General features: G+C 45.1%; 1 protein-coding gene across 1 annotated transcript; it reads left to right on the forward strand.

Moving 5' to 3' along the window:
- The first annotated feature begins 248 nt into the window (after positions 1-248).
- LOC146199421 (endochitinase-like) lies at positions 249-19,249 on the forward strand. Its single transcript, XM_084592764.1, has 10 exons — positions 249-442; positions 8,323-8,400; positions 8,566-8,754; positions 9,388-9,511; positions 10,969-11,107; positions 11,786-11,889; positions 12,555-12,678; positions 16,236-16,427; positions 16,540-16,662; positions 18,377-19,249. Exons 2-10 carry the CDS (start codon positions 8,343-8,345, stop codon positions 18,530-18,532), a joined length of 1,209 nt encoding a protein of 402 aa, XP_084448890.1. The 5' UTR covers positions 249-442; positions 8,323-8,342; the 3' UTR covers positions 18,533-19,249.
- The last annotated feature ends 366 nt before the right edge of the window (positions 19,250-19,615 follow it).

Consider the following 19,615-nt stretch of genomic DNA (forward strand, 5'->3'; position numbering starts at 1 on the left):
AGCGGCGACCACAAGCTGACCAGCACTGCCGAACCGGATTACAGGGTGCGAGCGAGAAAGTTGCACGGGGGGCACACGCGTATGGTAAGTGCGGGGCAAAGTGACGGGATGCGGTGTGGCGGGGCAAAGTGGGGAGGGGGAAGGAGCTTGAGTTTCTGTGAGGGATTTCCCTCACCCCAGCATTGTGGAAAGGAGGAGGCCAGCATTGTGGAAAGGAGGAGGAGGAGAAGAGAAACTTTATTAGTCAGCGCCCTTCGGCCGGGCTTCCCGAAAGCGTTCAGTCGAGCACCTGGAGCAGAGCGCACCGACATAACACCACCTTGGGGCCACTCGAACGTCGCTTGCTCGCACCGCTGGTCGTGCGGACGACGACGCCGAAGAACAAAGCTCCGTTCTCGACAGCTCCCAGCAGGCAAGGGTTGAGACCGCCGTCGACAAAGGTGTGAGTGGGCGCGAGAAGGCTGCTTTTCCTCTGCTTGAAAATTAGTGGCTGAGGCTGAGTGCGTCTTGGTAACGTGTTGACGTGGTTGCTAGCGAGCTTATCGATGGTAGCTAAACCGCCAACAGCAAACTAAGAGTTTAATTTTGCTTTTGAACGCACTGCTTCCTTTCAACTCTCTTTTCTTTTTCATCATAAGCCGCGACACACCGATGTCTACCAAAGTATGGTGTTGTCTTGCTGGTTCACCCTTAATATTGGTTGTTTCTTTTTTTCGCTATTTTAAAATTTTCGGGGGGCACAAAATAATAGCTTGAAGTTTTTAAAAGGTGAGGCACTCTCGCCAAAAATTAACCTTGCAAGTGATGGTAGTTTTCTTTTTATCTCCAACGGGATATTTGTGTCTGACGTGCCAACATGCCTGGCTGTACACACATGCGACACACACACACACACACACACACACACACACACACACACACACACACACACACACACACACACACACACACACACACACACACACACACACACACACACACACACACACACACACACACACACACACACACACACACACACACACACACACACACACACACACACACACACACACACACACACACACACACACACACACACACACACACACACACACACACACACACACACACACACACACACACACACACACACACACACACACACACACACACAAACGCGTGAGCGACGCCCGGAAATTTAATTTGGTATTAACCAGGCTACAGAGTTGTTAAATGGCGGACCCTATAATTTTGTGCACACATGTTTTCCCCCCATTCATTCGCTTTAATAATTTTTCAAACATGATCAGCGCTTTGTGACGGTATACGGCGTGACATCTGCTTGTAGATGTCGCACCTGGGAATTGCACCGCTATTTTTCACAAAAGCAGGATTGTAGAATTAGACGTCAATCAGACATCCGATCTTATCGTTATGAATCTGAGAGTTTACCCGTCGTACGAATCACAGATATCGCGAAATGACACCAGACAAGAGCCGATTCTTGGACAATGCTCGTGGCGAGCACAGCGCTCCGTAGACCTAACTTGCCATGACAAGATGGAGGTGGTTTCACATCCGAAGGTGTCTTCGGATAGCATGCGTTCACGCAAGGGTTGGCGTGTTTTGAAAGCTCTGAAATCACGCAGGAAGTTGAGGAGCAGGCACAGGAAGCCTTTCGTTTGGACTCCCCGTGAGGCTTGCGGAAACAGTGCCAGGGGCATCCCGACAGCTCGAACGCACGCAGGAAGTCTCCTCCACAAAAAACTGTGTATTGCAGTGTCAAGCTTCAATATATCTTAACTCTAGCACTACCGGCAGACGCGTGCTGCTTCACTCCGCCCTTCTTTCTGGGCGGACGGGAACATAGTCGTAACATTCCTTTTGTATTCCGAGGCAATAAACATCGCAAAAAAAAAAAAAAAATGAAGGAAGACTTTGGAAGAAGAAATCCCAATGAAGTGTCTACGTTGTTGACTCCTCGGACGATTTATGGATACTTCTTCAGATTCAGGGCAGAGCGGACGTACCAGTTGGGCCCACCGGTATTTGATGCGAATAAATTGACAGATCCGCCATGTGATGACACACGAATGCTTTCGCGTAGCGTCGTTAGGCGCGAGAGGATCAGCGTTTCGTTAACGGGCTCTACTGACTTTAGAGGGGCAGTGTTGAAATGTGCATATGGACATGGAATGAAATGAATGGATAAAACATTTATTAGGAAGGAAGGGATGGCTGTCGGCCGCTCTTTGAGGAATTAGGAAGGTGGGGTGTAGCTTCTTTTGGTTCTTCCCACCTTTTCTGTTCTTCTCTCTTCTTCCAGTCCCACAGACCTGCACGTTGTTAGCGGGCCTCCCTTACACTACTCAAGACAGGCTGCGGTCGCTGCCATATGCCGCAATTGCATGTTGTGCTGCGATGGGTGATTGTATTTTTTTTTGCGATGTTTATTGAGGTGGGCTAGGGTGGACGCGTCATGTTGAAAGGGCTGAATTCTGTATCTTCACCGTGAAAAAGATGTTCAGTGCAATATAAGGTGTTTTGATTCTGATGTACACAGTTCCTGATAGTGGGTGCATCTGCTCTTTTTGAGCGTTTCGTGTCTACCGAGAAACTACTTGTGAGGTATGCGCGGACTGTTAGCTGCTTTTGCTATTACATTGTTTAGAAAATGGCGAACACCCCTGGTCGATTGAGGTTGGGCGTCCGATTCGAAACAGAGCGAACTAAACCCCTACAGAACTAATCAACCTTTGCCGACTAGCAGAAGATGCAGAGCGAATGGCGGAAGTAATCGCGGCTAAGCCGGTTCTGGATGCTGAGGTCGCATCCTGGCACCAAATGTGTTGCTATTGAATAGGCGAAAGGGGTGTGTGTATGTGTGTGTGTGTGGGGGGGGGGGGGGGGAGGGTACTTTACAACTTGCGTTCCCACCGTTCGCACGTGGTTAACGCTGTGCACTCGTGAAAGTTGCCACTGAACTGCGCTAAAGTAGGTATTAGCCGCTGCACACGAAACGCATGCATACAAGGTTAAGCGCAGTTTTTTTTTTTTTCGCATACGCGAATGCGTATACGTACCTCTTCGTCAGAGTACATACTATATCGACGATGTGTATCCAACTACCTTCGGAAGCGAAATGTGGCTCCAAGAATACTTCGTAAATATTAACTTCATCGTCGCCGAATACTCGGTTTTAGATTCAGACATCGCGAGCGCTAATCCGTTTGCAAGCGACACCCTAGAGCTTCTTACTCTTAAGAACTCTATGGGAGACGCTATACGATGCTTGGTGTGCTTTACCGCCATTTCTGAAGCCACTAAAGCAGCAAAAAACAAAAACAAAGAAAAAATTACCAACTTGCGGAAATGATGACAACGCTGACTAGAGGTTCCGGCGAAATCCTACTCTGGTCGACAGATTGAGCTGGAATGGAGTTGCTCCAAACGACCAGCGAAATACGCGCAGCACACCTACTGGTCGGATTGGTGGAAATCGTAATCGCCATATCGCGAAGCAAGGAAAACTTCCGCGCGCGACCACTGGAAATCATCATAATACTCTTGCGGAAGCGCGCATTAGTGCAAAAATAAGAAGAGAACAAGCTGACAGAGCGGACTTACTTGAAGGTGCTTGGTGTAGTCAGACAACTTGTTCCCAATTTAGAAAATACTGTTTCTGTTTTGTTTTTGTTTTTTTCGCGCCTAAAACAAACAACTTTTGCGTTCATTAAAACGAACAACGTTCGTCCAATGCTGCGACATAACAGCTCGTTTGTTTTGTTCAATTATCAGGTACGAGCTGTCGAAAAGACGAAAAGAGCGATGTCTGCTGCTGTTTCTGGAAAAGGGCCAGCCTTCGAAACGCTCCATGTGTCCTCATTTCGCTGACCAGTTTGCACAACGTCTGGCGAGCCATAATGACTTATTGGCACCTTGAACAAGGGCGCTCGACCAGAGAGCTGTTACACAAAAGCAATGGGCGTGCTCGCTCAGTGCGCGGAATGCGTGAAAAGTACCAGCGGCGCTCGTTAATGGTTTCCGTGTGTGATGCGGGCTGGCAAAAAAGAACGCTTGCCAGCTTTCGCCCAATCGCAGTGGCTAGCGATTTGTTTTCGCTTGCATCGATGAAGTTCTTGATCTTGTGTTGTTATCAATCAAAAGGAACTTAATGTAGCGTAGCACTTATGTCGTTCAGTGTTTCTCGAGTGAACGCACCTGTAGAAGTGTTTGTTTTGTTAATGACGATAAGGCGCCTGGATGCAGGAAAAATGTATGCACACATTTGGGAGAAGTTTACGCAATCTCCATGGATTCATAAATTTTTCCTATTTCGCTCGCAAAGTTGCTGTCTTTCTTTGTCAGTTTTTTTCACGTCCAAAAAGAAACCGCTGCTTTATAGTATCGTCATGTGAGCCCGTTTCGGAATTTCTGGGATACTTTAAGTGATAAAATAACGTAGGCCTTTCATCCAAACGGCTTCGAAGCCTTTGTTCAGTACAACCAGTAGAATGCGATCTGGATCCAAGCCGATGAGGTAATTTTTTACATGAATCTCTTGCTCATTTTGTAAAGCGGTATACTGCCGCATTAGGGTAAGTTATATCCCTGTCACACAACCGACTCAAAACTACCTTACTCTTTGATTTCCTTGGTCTAAAGGAGCGCAAGGGAATCATAAGGAGTTTCGCTTCAAAGGAGTCGTCGCCGTGCCACAGGGCCTGCAACAAGCTTCTTAGAGAAGCCGCTAGGGGACCGTTAGGCGCTGTTTATTTTGTACAACACATGCAAAAATAACTTTCAAAACAACAGATATATTTTTTACGCTTCTTCTACGCAAAACGCAATTATCTGGACATATCGTCGTGAAAAACACGTTTGCTAAACAACGAGCATGTTCTAAACACAGCGATTTTGTCCGCTCTGTTGGACGCCATGTGTGGCGTTTTCAACTTGGCGTTCCCGTCGCTGCACTCTTCCGCCGTTTCATTCGCAGTTGTCATCAGCGTGATAATGTTTTGGTGCGTTTTAGTCGCATAACGAGTGATAGCCATACCGTGCTACCGTTGCGCTCGCCGTCTGTATACACGTGCAGGCGTGCGCGTGCATGCGGTATATCAAAACAAGTGACGTAGGCGCAGTAAAGCGCCTGTTTCAAAAGCACGGTGCAGTCGCAATGATAAAATAGAACTAACCGAGCTGGAACACTAATTTTATGCGATAAAACTAATAAATTTAAAAGTAAACATGAAGTTATTGAATACTTTATTTAGGGACTTTGAAGTAAAGCGAATTAAAAACGAGAGCACTCCCTTCATCTTTCAAGAGAGGCGATTGATCTCCTTTCGGTAGGAAGTTCCTTAAACTTCCTTCTTTAAACGACTGCCGTGGGACACGGCTCGCATTTCCCTGACGTCCTTGGGTGAAAGGTGTTGAAAGGAGTTCAGCCGCGCCCGAGTGGCAGGGGCTACTTAGATTTAGATATTTATTAAACACTCAAGTTGGGAATCACTGCTTTGTATGTTCTTTATTTCGCAAGAAGTATTGCAAAAAGAAAAAAAAAATTCCATGGTTATAAGAAACCCTACGTTTGCAACTCTCGCAGAGGCAGCCTCATATCCCACTCATAAAGCGATAAGATTATAATTGCGTAAGGTAACCTTGACGAAAACGTGATCTGTCTTATTTAGACTCTGTACAATGGCCTAAGGGTGTTTACCCCTACGCGTCCAGGCTTATACCCTGCAAAATCTATTGTTCCATGAGAGGTGTGCATAAATGAGCCTTGACTACTGATGGGCGCTGTGAACCATGTCTTAACATCCTCGCCTTTGATCCTATAGCTTTGATGGGTTGCGTTGGCGACTGCGTGTACTGAGCCGACTGATCGCCGAAAAAAAAGCTGCCGGCCGCCCTTGAGTTAAGATCTCAGCATGCAGATACCGTAGCAAATAGCTCGTACAGAGAATGTCGCTATATTTAGAACCCTTTATACAATAACGCGAAATAATGGCAATCACTAATTCGAAAGTCCTCTTATCTATATCTCACCGTAGGCGTATTTTGCTGTCTAATACGCTTAAATGAAGGCCACCGATAAGAGAAAGCGGTGCTCATGCATGGTGAAACATGCAGAGCGCACTTACACCTCATTCATCCTCATGTTAAGGGCTATGATAGCCTAAGTTGCTCATCCGCCATTAAACCCAGCACAACACAACTTATACCTACACATTTGAATACTCATATGTATAATAGCAGCCAAACTATAATGATGCCACCCATACCTATGAGAGTTCCAAAGTCTCAGAGAGAAGATGGATGACACTACAAACGAGTGCATGTCAGAGCCGCGGCCAGCTTTAAAGCAGGTCAGAAAGGCCCCGCAGTTTCCTTTCGCGTCCATAGAAGATATGCTGATCGTTTTCCAAAAGTTTTCCATTCTCTAATATGAATGGTGGCTGGCGTCGTCAGTAGATTTTTTTTTTTTTTTTTGTTGATAGCCCGCAGCCAAGGGCAGCTGAAAAGAAGATTTGAGAGAAAGGCAGCGCGCTCGGGCCGAAGGCTGGTCATTTGGTCTGTTACTGTGCACTGGGGAATGGGAAGAGAAGAAGAATGTGGCTATGAAGGATGGCCATGGGAGCAGAAAAGAGACGGGAATATAGACGCGGTCACATCAGGAGAGAGCGAGATCACAACCGCGAATCACTACCCGTGCTGAGCAAGTGATGTCAAGTAGTGCCGACATTGCCTGGAGAGCTTTCCATCGCTCCGGCCAAACACGTCAGTCCAATGTACTCCGAGAATGGCCTGTTCTCGAAACGCACTAAGGAAGCGGCCAATGTCATTCTTTCGAGCACGTATGCAGGTGTAGAGCAAGTACAAGCTCCAGTCTCAGTTGTGCAATTAAAGCAGTTTGTGGAGTTCGCGAGTCAACCTAAATGCCCAATACTTATTCGTTGCAAGCGACGGCCCTTCTAATCGAACGATGACGATTGCATTACGTCATGGCGTTCACCGTGAATTGAAAATGGACGAACGTGAATGAGGATCCGCAAAGGGAACGGCGGACGGAAGTCACTAATGCTTTCGCGTCATATCCTTAAAGTTAGTTGCCTCACCTTAGCTGCTGGTACCGACGATTTCTTTAGAATACCAGGAATACGCAAGCTCACTTAAGATTTAGAGTCCACCTTGCTAAAAATGATGTGGGAGAGCGAAACCTCGGTGTATGAGATCGGTAGCCTCGGAGAGCGTTGCGAAAAATTGATGCTCGGCCGAACGTTGGGAAGCATTGAGAGTGGTTTACGACAATATTTGATCAGCAGATGCCAAAGCACTCGAAGTAGTTCTTGCGATAAGTAGACCGATACTGGGCAAGCAAGAGCTTCCTCAATTATGTCTTGGGCAGGGGTACATCTCTGCAGTTCAAGACATATGCCCATCACCTGCGCTTGAAGTTTCTACTAACAAGCACGAAAACAGGAAATATGTGCCCTTACTAGACATTTCTTGAAGGCTGTACCGAAATGTAGTGTGCAAAAGCCGAAAGAACCCGCAGTTTCTGAACTAAGGTCCGCTCGAATAGGCTCCATTAAAAAAAAAAAGTAATCGGTTAATTACGAAGCTGCAAGAGAATGTAATTGACTACAAGCAGTCAATTACCTCTATCGCTTTACGTGTTACACTGCGTCGGACGCGATGCAAGGCATATGCAGAGCCATGTACTCAGGTACGCTTTCGTGTCCACCACGTTCCCTTGTCTGCTGAACGTAGAAAGCTCGAATAGGCTGGCACATAGTGCAGATCTTGGCCTAGAATAAAATGTCTTTTTTTGCGCTTTTTATGCACAAGCTGAAAACAAATACACGTGACGTGGCCGTGCAACCGCCTCTTTAAACGCGAAAACGAAATATCTCACCGTAAACTTGTTATCGTCTTTGGTACGTCGACAATATTGTGCCATATTAGACCCATTGGGAAAGTTTAAACACCTTGGTTTGCTCTAGGAAGAAAGTGCTCTTACGAAGAAATAACGCACATAATATACGTTGGACATCCGACGAATATTTCAGAGTAATCGAGAGGTGACAAAATCAGCAGTGATTTATTGTTTTGGCCAGACAAGATAATCCAGCGATTTCTGTCATAAATTGAGCGAATAAGAGGAGGCTCACAGCAACATTGTTCAAAAGTGCTCGCCATGAGTATTATGCTCGTAGTCGTGGACGTTCCATGACCGGGGACAGTTTCAATTTGTGGCGAGGATTCTAGGCGACGCTACTGTCACCGACGTTGAAAATGTCTATTTTTTCTTCTTGTTTTATTGGTGTACAGGAACGAAGCCCGTGAACAAGATGTGGCTACAAACGCTTATGGTTCTATGCGTCGTCCAGCTACTCAAAGCGGCATCACGTGAGTCTTAGAATTTTTTAGAGAAACTATACGCTTGAGGGTGGTGTAGCGTTGAAATTGCTGCCATGGTGTGCATCTTCAAAACGGCAGCGGTGCTGTGAACTGTTCTCGTTTCGAAGGCGTTCTAGATATATTCTGGACGTGTCTTGGGCGTGTTCTCTGCAGATGATGATGAGAAGAAGCCCGTGGTGTGCTACTACTACGGAGAGGCTGCGTCGCGGCCCAGTCCGATGGACTACCACGTCTCGGACATACCGGGACACATGTGCAGCTATGTGACACTCGCCTTCGTCAGCATAAACTCTGAGACGTTCGAAATGGAGTCCAGCATGTCTACATATGTAAACAATACAGGTATGAGATCAGGTGCAAACATCAATCTTTGATCCTGATTATACCATGACGCTCTTCATCGACTGCAAGCTTATGATGCCATGCATTAGAAATATTGTAAACAATAAGTGGAAAAAACTGCCATGGAAAATATCAGGCAAATCATCTCAAATATTGAACGTAAACTATGTTCAGCATTTTGTGCAGCTAGTGCTAAAACATACTTGGTTCAAATAAACAAAATTAGCCGAGGAAAGGTATGACAGATTTATTAGCTATCTCCTCATTCAAAAAATGTACTTACCCGCCGTGGTGACGCAGTGGTTATGGCGCTCGTTTGCTGTGCCCTAAGATGCGGGACCGAATTCTGGCGGAGGCGGCCTTTTTTCGTTGGTGGTGGAAAGCAAGGCACCCGCGTGCTGTGCGATGTCAGCGCACGTTAAAGAACTCCAGGTGGGCGAAATTTTCGGAGCCCTTCCATACGGCATCTCTCATAGCTTGAGTCGCTTTGGGACGTTGAACCCCATTCACCAAACCAAAGCAAACCAAAAATGTTACTCAGAGAAGTTAAATGATCTCTTAGTTTATCTTACAGTCCTGGCACTTAGCTCTGGAACTGCGTTCCTAGGAAATTATTTTACGTTTCATTCGCAGCCCTGTATCATGAGTTCACATCCATCAAGAAGCGGTACTCACACATGAAGACACTCATTTCCGTTGGAGGCTGGGAGTACGGACACAGCGTCTTTTCGACGATGGTCAGCCGGTCCTCCAGCAGGTGAGTGACATGAGACTCACGCGGTGGGTGAGGCTTTGGGCTCGTTCCTTATGCGGTAGGGCTTGTCGATTACTACCTTTAACACTATAACGCCTGGAACGGGCACATTTTAAGATTACTTCCTTGTGTGTTCCACTGCATAGTGTTTGAGAAAAGCATTGAGGATGTTTCGCACATTTATAGACAGTATAGTGTTGGTCACAATGTCTCAAATTTACTCATAGAAAAAAATTCGCTCATGCTTCTTTTTGTTTGAAATGTGGATGTTGGTAAGCTTTTATATTATTATTTTAACGAAACTTATCTGGTGTTAAATTGGGCAGGGGAGGCCAAGTGTACAAAATTCTTTTATGTCGTTCAAGAAAACGTAAATAGGTGTTGCATTTTACACACACACACACACACACACACACACACACACACACACACACACACACACACACACACACACACACACACACACACACACACACACACACACACACACACACACACACACACACACACACACACACACACACACACACACACACACACACACACACACACACACACACACACACACACACACACACACACACACACACACACACACACACACACACACACACACACACACACACACACACACACACACACACACACACACACACACACACACACACACACACACACACACACACACACACACACACACACACACACGCGCGCGCGCGCACACACACACACACACACACACACACACACACACACACACACACACACACACACACACACACGCACGCACACACACACAACTAAGGCTTCTTCACCCGAAGTGGCGGGCCCTGAACTGCTATCCTGGGTGCGGTTTGTGACAGTATCAGAAGACCGTGCGGCATAGAGAGTTTCGGAAGTGTCATTGCCAATTAGCCACCGCCTCCTTGTCAGATCTGCGACCAATGGCGTCTCTCGCAGAGTTTTTTAACTACGCCCTAGGTCTGTTGGACCAGTAAATTTCAGCATCCATTATCAAGGCATAATTACAAGCATGTAACACCAGTTGCAATAAAATAAAGCCGATGTTGTAGGGAATTGTTAGGGTTCTAATTCCAAGTCAACATTTTCACCGATAGATAATACCACTGGTTTTAGGGGCTTAGTAATGGATTAGAGCAACAGTACTGTACCTGCATGCGGATGCGAGTGGAAGTATATTTTATGCACACTACTCAAACAAGGTAGAGAGAGCTCTTGTTGGCTATATTTTCGAGTAGCTGCTCTGTACAGCGATATGCTCATAACAAACAAATAAACAAACAAATAAACAAATGAACCCAGAAGAAAACACAAATGTGCAAGCAAATATCCAAAGAAGTAAGGCAGTCAAAGTCAAAGTAAAAGAACAAAGAAAACATGGAAACAAAGACGAAGATGAAGAAGTATCATTGCCTTGTTGCTTGGTGTTGTCAATGCAGGCGGAAGTTCGTGAAAAGCGCTGTTCGCTGGATGCGCCAGTACGGTTTTGATGGCTTGGACATATCGTGGCAGTATCCGGGCACAATGGTGCGCGGAGGAAGGTCGGGCGACAAGGAGAACTTCCTCGTCATGATGAAGGTAGGGGATCAAGAAACAAGGAAAGGCTGTTGAGAGCAATACTGCCTAGTGCGCTGCCTTTCCATCTCCCCGCGATACATTGGTGGTGCGAGAGCGGTCTCCTTATAAGACATAACTTTACTTTCTTTCCTTTCACCTGTCCGTTTTGCAAGCTGCTTTGAACCACATGGTTGGTCGACTTAGTGATAGTTCTAGTTAAAGTACCAATGATACTATTTTAGGAGTGTAAATTGAGTAAGAACACAGGTGACGAACTGCTCGCAAGTTAAGAAATCCCGGGCCGTGGTTAGAAGCAGCTCCAAGCTTCCGCATTGGGCCTTTCACGCCCTGTTTGAATCACGTGGCCACAAATGCCTCGTTATCAGTGGTCGCAACGTGATTGGCTACGGAAACTCTTAGTCTGCAGCCAGCGGTCAGTCGATAATTAAGGGATTCTACAGTGGCGACATCGGTGTTTATTGCTTGGAAAGCTTTTTTACTATCATGACTATGACTCCTTATGCGCCAAAATTTGCGCGTGACACGACTACCGCTGCGAAAAAGCTCGTTGCTTTCTAGCCCAAATAGCACTATGCTGCAACTAGAAAGCCATAATTAATAAAGTCTGGAAAACCTCAATAAAACGATAGCTACCGGAAACTATGCTAACTCCCTTCATGAACTCTCTGGCAATTCTAGGAACTGCGAGCAGAGTTTGAGAAGTACGACTTCATGCTGACGGCGACTATTCCCATTGACCCAATGCTGCTCAAGACCGGCTTCAACGTGGCTGCCTTGTCGCGGTGAGAGCTTGCTGTCGTTTGGTGGTCGGCTACGCTTAGTTTGGGATGCCAAAAAGATTTCACTCTTTCTGCCTTCTGAAGGAATGAAGAGATGACGTAGATAGCCATACCATATGGAGGTTTGTAAAACACATAGCCAAACTGCAGTGGAATACATACAACGAGCATTAATTAGGTGCGGGCCACAGTTCAGTAATAAGGTAACAGTAGTAAGGGCGTGTGAGGGAAAAGTTATCTAGGAAGGAAGGGAGCGCTCCTTGTTATGAACAGCTCTCGTCCGCTGCATAGAATAAGTAAAGGAAAGACAATCAAAAGTATGGTTTGCAAGGTTTCGGCAGAAGGTGCATAAATGCCAACGTTTCTCTAAAAAGCAGATTGCTTGACACGAGGACTGTTGTGAAGAAACACGGAACCAAACTCTAATTTAGGGCTCCCTCGCAGCACGAATGGTGCTAGACACAGTCCTGGTAGCTTTATGATGGCGAACAATGAGTACGTGTAGCAAAGTACCGTACAGTAAAGCTCTGCTCATGAATAGCGAATTAAGTGCTGCATAAATAACAATGAATCAATTGAATGAATTTACGGCCTACCGTAAAGCGCATGGTATGCCATAGATTAGTCGAACCGGTTATTTTGACGGTTGATTCGATTACCTGTCGCAGATACGTGGACTGGTTCAACGTGTTCACTCACGATCTGCGCGGCACGTGGACGGGCTACACGGATGTGCACAGCCCGCTCAGGAGGCGTTGCTTCGACAGAGGACAGTATGCGGCGCTTAACGCGGTAAGTTACATGTTTGCTTGTGCACTAATGTGTTCACAGGGACAGTTTGCCATGAAACGCCTGTGGACAAGCCACAGTGCCAGGGCCTATAGTGGGCTCCTGCAGGTGCCACAGGTTCAAATGAGAGTAAATCCGCACGGCTACTTTACGAAGATATTCAGTGGTATTTCTGCAGAATTACTCTATACTGATTCCAAACAGTTCACTGGTAGCTTTGGGTCGCAGTAATCTTTACAATGGAATTTGCAGTGACTTACTGCGGCGTGAGCGGCGTAGGCGTTAACATAATGTATAAAGTGACTGTGATGTGACCGGACATATGGTTTCCCATTACATCATGTGATCCTTATGTTAGGCCGTGGGCGTTAACGATGGATCCACCTGGCCACGCTTCGCGTAGATGTCAGTGTGTCAGTGGAGTTACTTCACTGAATACTAAATTGAGCGAATACAAATCGTAAAAGCATAAACGTTTGCTACTCAAACGTATTCAAGAGAAATCATAATCGCAGAGGCAATATTTTTCCAGAAACTGTCCAGGCCTCGGATGATGTCTGAAAATCTCTTAGGAAGTGTTTTTCAGAAACTTGGTGTTATGAGTTGAGTTGCAAAACTTTCAGACCTTATACTGTCTTAGTGCACTTCTCGCACCTTGCTTGTGTAAAAGCATGCTTAATTTGAGGATTGACGCCCATCACACCGAATGCGCATTTGCCTTTTTTCTGCTGCTTTTCTCTGTACGTCTGAAGCACTCCGAGAAATCGCACGTTTCCTGCTTTGGCGGTGACCTGTATTTCTGTTTTGAGCATCTGAGCACAGCATGATCTCGTGGGAGCTCATTGACATCGCACTCATAATGCCTATATATTATGGCGTGAAGAAATTATCAAAAAAGTGATAAAGCCCAACAGCTGACCGAAATAACATTAAACAAAAAAATGTTTGAGGAGACGTTTTTGTCGCCAGCGTTTTGCTCAGCTTTTTTCGCCTGTAATTTGTTGCATCGTGAATGGCATACCAGACTGGCAGTCACATTATAATTTTAGCAACAAATACATTCGGCATGTAGACTTATACACTTAAAGTGCATGCTTTTGCAACAACACATTGTACACTGAAAAATACAAAATATATTCAATTGAGTCGTACAAGCAAATTCACAATAACAATACACCAGGAATATTAATATTTTAAGTACAGTCTATTAATAGTTGTTGCAAGAAAGAAGGTAAGCTTTAGCGTTCTCTTTAAAAAAATTATGGGACACACATTTTCGAATAATTTCTGTCACCTTTGTGTGTTTGGTGAGAAGACTGGGAATTAAGTATGAAAGCTGGGTGTTAAGTGAGAGCGCACAAGTGGAACTTTGTAATTGCTGTACCTAAAGCGCGCATTATTGCTATAGGTAAACCGCAGAAACTTAAAAGCATTGCGTTAAATTATTTAAAGACATAACAAAAAAGTTTCAACTCAAATTACTGATTAACATTTAGAATGGAGCTCTGTACTAAGTGCGAGAATGTCTATTATCATTTTGCGAAAGATTTTCGAAATATTGTTTTTGCGGAAGATTTTTTTTTTATGTAATGGTGATCAGCCTTATAAGGTTAGGTTTTGTTGTTTACCCTCAGATCATTAAACAATAATGAAGATGGGAATGAATCAGGGCGTAATAGAGCTGCCACTTTAGCCACATGAGAACAAGGTCCCTAACTTTATATGATGCGCAGAGTGACCTTGGTATGTTCACATGCATTTTATTAATATGCAAAAGCCAACTAAAGTGTTGTTCAAAAAAAAAAAAGGACGCCTAGGAATTTGTAGTAAGGAACCTATTCGATTAAGCTGTTTTCTTTAAAGTAAGCCAAAGTCCCCGATCATCAGGTTTGTTGCATGCTTTAAATAAGATAACCTTTGTTGCACTAATATCTAATTGTAGTTTATTGATATTCAACCATAATGATCACGGCGGCGGCCAGGTATTTGCCTCAATATTAACATTAAGAAGAAGGATACCAGTAAAAACCACGCTGGTCTAATCAGCATATAGAACTATTTCCGAAGTTCTTGGGATGGCTGTGATATCATCAAAATCGTACGATAGCTTCTTCACCTGTGACTGATGACAATGCAATCAGGCATTTATACCGCATGCGACCAGATAATAACTGTGGATAACATTTAAGACAACTCTTCGAAAGTAATAAAACAACAGTTTCTAAAGTAAAATATAGTGTTTAATAGATAAATGCCTTTTTGAATTCTAGAGATATTCCAACTGTGAATTGGTTGCTCGTTATATTAGAGATTATATCTTTCTTTATTGCAAGCAGGGCATTCCAGCCGTCATTTTCTCTCGAAAATCGAACTGTTCTTTAGGAAAACATTGTCTATCTTCGAAAATCATGCTCTCAGATGTTCTAGCAATTTGAAAAGTAGAGGGAGGACAGATATAGGCCTGTAGTCATTGATGTTTTTGTACGGACTACCGATATGCAAGACAACCACGCGCGCAGTTTTCACACTTTCTAGAAAACACATTGGGTCAAATCATTATTACTATATATATGCCGTAAGAGCAGGCAGAATAAGTCGGCTACTGCAATGGTTGGCTCGGCCTTAATATCATCTGCCTCGACCGCTGTGGATTTATCCATATTTTAAAGAAATTCAGGCACCTTTAGTTCACTGCACGGCTTCAAGGATACAGAACATTCAACTGGGGCGGTGACATGCTGGTCAGTTTCATGCTTCCAATCGCACACGATTCACCAGAAGATAAATTGTCAATACATTTGTCTGCCAAAGCCGCACTACTGTGCTGATGCACTGGGAACATGGTGGGTAGCCTTTACCATAAAGACATTAGGACAATTATATAGTTGAAAACTGTTGCAGATTTGTTGCAATATTGTTATCATGCTTTCTTAATATTGGAAACTAGCTTATTTCCCAAGTTTTTTTGTATTCCTTAAGTATGATTGATTGATGTATTGGTTTGAACGTCCCAAAGCGACTGAGACTATGAGAGACGCCGTAGCGGAGTGCGGAAATTTCGACCACCTGGTGTTCTTTTAACATGCACTGACATTGCACAGCACACGTCTGCGGCTATTTTGACGTCTGTGCATTATATATCATCGTCCTTGGCTATTTTCAAGTCAAACTGACCTTTTTTTACTGTAATTAACTAATTACTCCATATGAACGAAGTTTTGCATACAGATATTTTATTCACCCTCTACCTCATACAGCCATTATCTTACTAACCAATAAATTCATTTCTCGACAATCACGGTGTGACACCCTCCATGGGCGAACAAATCCTGTTAACATTCATGAACTTATTATAAAGTCTTTCGCCTTAAAACCATGCCACTGTAGCACACTCATAAAACGCAACAGCCAGCTGCGTGGCACCATATCACAGAGAACTAAACTAATCACCTGCACAGTCGTCGAACCTCGTGACTTCATCGGCACCTATAAAAACGATTTCTTGCAAGTTAACATATCAGATTGCTTGAAGGGCGTGCTGATAATTTTCTCTCTCGCAGGAGGACGGCCTGAACAGGCTAGTGAAGCTGGGCGCGCCCAAGAAGAAGCTGATGCTGGGCATTCCCTTCTACGGACGCAGCTACACACTGCAGGACCCCAGGAGACACTCGCTGGCTGCGCCTACCCGCCGAGACGTGCACGCCTTGCCGGGGCCCTACGTCATGTCCGACGAGATACTAGCCTACTACGAGGTATGTTGTGCACGAACTGAGACAAACTTATGCGAGATATATCCTCTTGGTGCATACTATATGAAGGACTGATAATGTATTTTTTTTTATCGTTTGTCTTATTTCTGCACAGATATGCATGGACATCACCATGCTCTCGTGGAGACGGGAGTTCGACGAGGTCGGCCAGTGTCCGTACGCCTACCGCGGTGACCAGTGGGTCGGCTACGAAGACGAAGAAAGCGTTTCAGCCAAGGTATATTTGCAGGAGCCTTTGTTATTGATCTGTAAAAAATACTCCCTAGACGCGTGATTTAATGCAGGAGGGGTGCGATAGTTCTGAATATGAGAGCGTAACATTTCGTCGTTGTTAGAGGTGGCATTTTGTTTTAAATTGTAACACAAATGCGCAGCAACAGCCTTAAACAATTTATTTATTGATTTATCCTGAGAGGCCTGCATTACAATCGATGAATGTGCGCAGGGTAACGTACAATAAAAAGTGAAATTTTATTATTATTTATAATAGCTATCGCACACAAGGAAAAAAAATTCCCGCTCACAATCGGTTACACAGAATAAGATAAAGGTACCCTACAATTATGACAAATAACTGAATCAATGCCAGAAACAACACCTTCATTGCCTACTTGTAGTCCCGTAACCAATTTCGCTTTTGTTTAGGGTGTGATTATTCGTCAGAGTGGTCGTGCGGCAACGGGCGGACCTCTTTGCACGTTGAGGATACCGTTGGCGGATTTTCAGGAGAAATTCGACTACTGTTTGCTTTATTTTAACCTTAAACCCAACCAACCGACCGACCGACCGACCGACCGACCGACCGACCGACCGACCGACCGACCGACCGACCGACCGACCGATCGGCGCGTTGCTCGAAATTGTCAGAAGCCTTCCTTCCCCTCCGCCGCCTAAAACTCAACCGTTCTGTTGTGGAAGCTAAAACTCCGCTGGTGATGTTAAATCGCAAATATAGTATTTTTTACGAAACCGTAGCATGTGCATTCATGGCCATCTGCTGGTAGAGCTCACCTTCGCCCCTCCAGAGTAACCTATTTACCTTAAATGTATCGGAAGTTCTGCCAGTACATTTTCGCGTTCCTCAAAGAGATGGCCAAACCTGCAGCGTAGGTGTAAAAAAACAACAGTTGTTCTGTTCTTCAAATAAAGAATATACTGCACGCGTGGCATCAAGTGTGCAGTGGGTGACAAGCTGAGACACCATTCGTCGGGATTGGAGTCCCTCAGAGCGGATACCGTGATCTTTTCCATCCAGAATAACAACCGTATAGGAGAAGCGAAGATAAAGTCGTGGGGCCAAGCATCACCACGCCCGATGTTTCTCTGTAACCTTCCGGAACCTTCTGGGTGGGAAAAGTAACCGGATTATTACGAAACTGCAGAAAAACGTAATTGACCACGAGCAATCAATTACCTCTATCGCTTTACGCGTAATACTGCGTCGGTCGCGTTGCAAGTCATATGCAGCGCTATGTACGCAGGCATGTTTTCGTGGCCACCGCGAATACAGAATGGAGTTAAAGGCTTCAATTAAGTTATTACGTGCCGTCGTCTGTTGAATGTAGAAAAAAATCGAAAAGTTGGCTGAGGAAAGTTGCTCTTTACGACAAGTGCTGTTGCGCTGCTGTAATGAAACATTCTGCGATGCGGTTGTGAAGGATCACTAGAATGTACGCTTCTGACGTGATGCATGCGACATTATAGTGCTAGGAGTAATGCGCGTGATGTCGACCAAAGTTAACATCAATGAAATGCGGTTAGAATGACGTCATTGAGAGTTACAGCCGAATTAGAATGAGAACCAGTATTATGTTCATTATTTATACCGTTTTGTGGTCGACTTGCGCCTTAGACATATCATAGAGTTGCTTTTAACGAAACTTCTGTAAGTCAGCGGGCGGCTCATGCTTTCCCACTTGCTGCTTTCATAGGTGGACTTCGTGCTGGAGAAAGACTACGGGGGCGTGATGGTGTTCAACGTGGACATGGATGACTTCAATGGTGCATGCGGTGTGAAGAACCCATTGCTGAACTCCATTTGTCGGAAGTTCAACGAAGGACGCCTGATTGATCCGCGTATTGGGTAGTTTGAAGGGAGTGCATAGGTGCCTGATCTTTCCGAACTTTACTGTTCAACTTGATGGCGCAGTGTCCGGAAGTCAACAACTGCGCGTGTTCTGTGCCACATTTCGCAGCCCACCGCGCCCTCCAGGGCACGCTGTAAAAAAATGCGTGATATTGCAACTATGTTGCTGTAGAGGCGGTCTCTTTATCCAGTGCGAAGGAATGTAAATAGCAGTGGCGAAAACTATTTGTGTTTTTACGCTGTGATCATTTAGCGACAATACGTTGTTTTTCATTCGTGGCTGGCAATAAAAAGCCTGCGGCCAGTGTTCAATATTAAGACTGTGTGACTCTGTTTCCTACTGAAGCCAAACGGCCTCTAATGTTTGCCTCCCAGTGTCACATGATGAGCGTGCATGGCGTTCAGAGTGCAGTCGCATCGGTCAGGGACTGGCAGAGTTCAGCTAAGGGCCTTCCTGGATGTTGGAAACGCTGCGTCAAAACTCTTAAACCAAAACGCCGTCTCTGCTACAGCGATTGTGAACGTTGATTACTGTATGAACAATATCTGCATTAAATTTTTGATGATGTACTGGCCACGGTGCGTCGACGGATGTGGCATCTGGCTTTTGAATACGAGTTCGCCAGTTCAGCTCCGACCGCAGCTCTCGTACATTGATGGAGGCGAAATACAAGAACTTCTCTGTTAAGAGAGTCCAATATACACTGAAGTAGATTGAATAAATTCGGAGCACAGGCCTACAAAGTTGGTATAGCAGTCAAGATCTGTTAACTACTGGTTATTAACCTTCGTTTACGCGCACGCGCGCGCGCGCGCGCGCGCGTGTGTGTGTGTGTGTGTGTGTGTGTGTGTGTGTGTGTGTGTGTGTGTGTGTGTGTGTGTGTGTGTGTGTGTGTGTGTGTGTGTGTGTGTGTGTGTGTGTGTGTGTGTGTGTGTGTGTGTGTGTGTGTGTGTGTGTGTGTGTGTGGCGAATGCGCGTGTTCAAGTCTGGTAGGTATTTGCCTTAGCCCTTTCTCACGCCAACCTGAGTTTCTATCGAAAAGAAATATTTTCCGCCTTGATAGTATTTTCAGGCCTAAGCAGT

The sequence above is a fragment of the Amblyomma maculatum genome, chromosome 2 (assembly GCF_055883805.1).
Source record: "Amblyomma maculatum isolate TAMU_Amacu chromosome 2, ASM5588380v1, whole genome shotgun sequence".
Lineage (NCBI taxonomy): Eukaryota > Metazoa > Arthropoda > Arachnida > Ixodida > Ixodidae > Amblyomma > Amblyomma maculatum.

Bases quoted from the DNA above. Each gene is read 5' to 3' on its own strand.
- LOC146199421 (XM_084592764.1), top strand. From the start codon at position 8,343: ATGTGGCTACAAACGCTTATGGTTCTATGCGTCGTCCAGCTACTCAAA. The intron at 11,108-11,785 runs GTAGGGGATCAA...TGGCAATTCTAG, and splicing joins ACTTCCTCGTCATGATGAAG to GAACTGCGAGCAGAGTTTGA. The intron at 16,428-16,539 runs GTATGTTGTGCA...ATTTCTGCACAG, and splicing joins AGATACTAGCCTACTACGAG to ATATGCATGGACATCACCAT.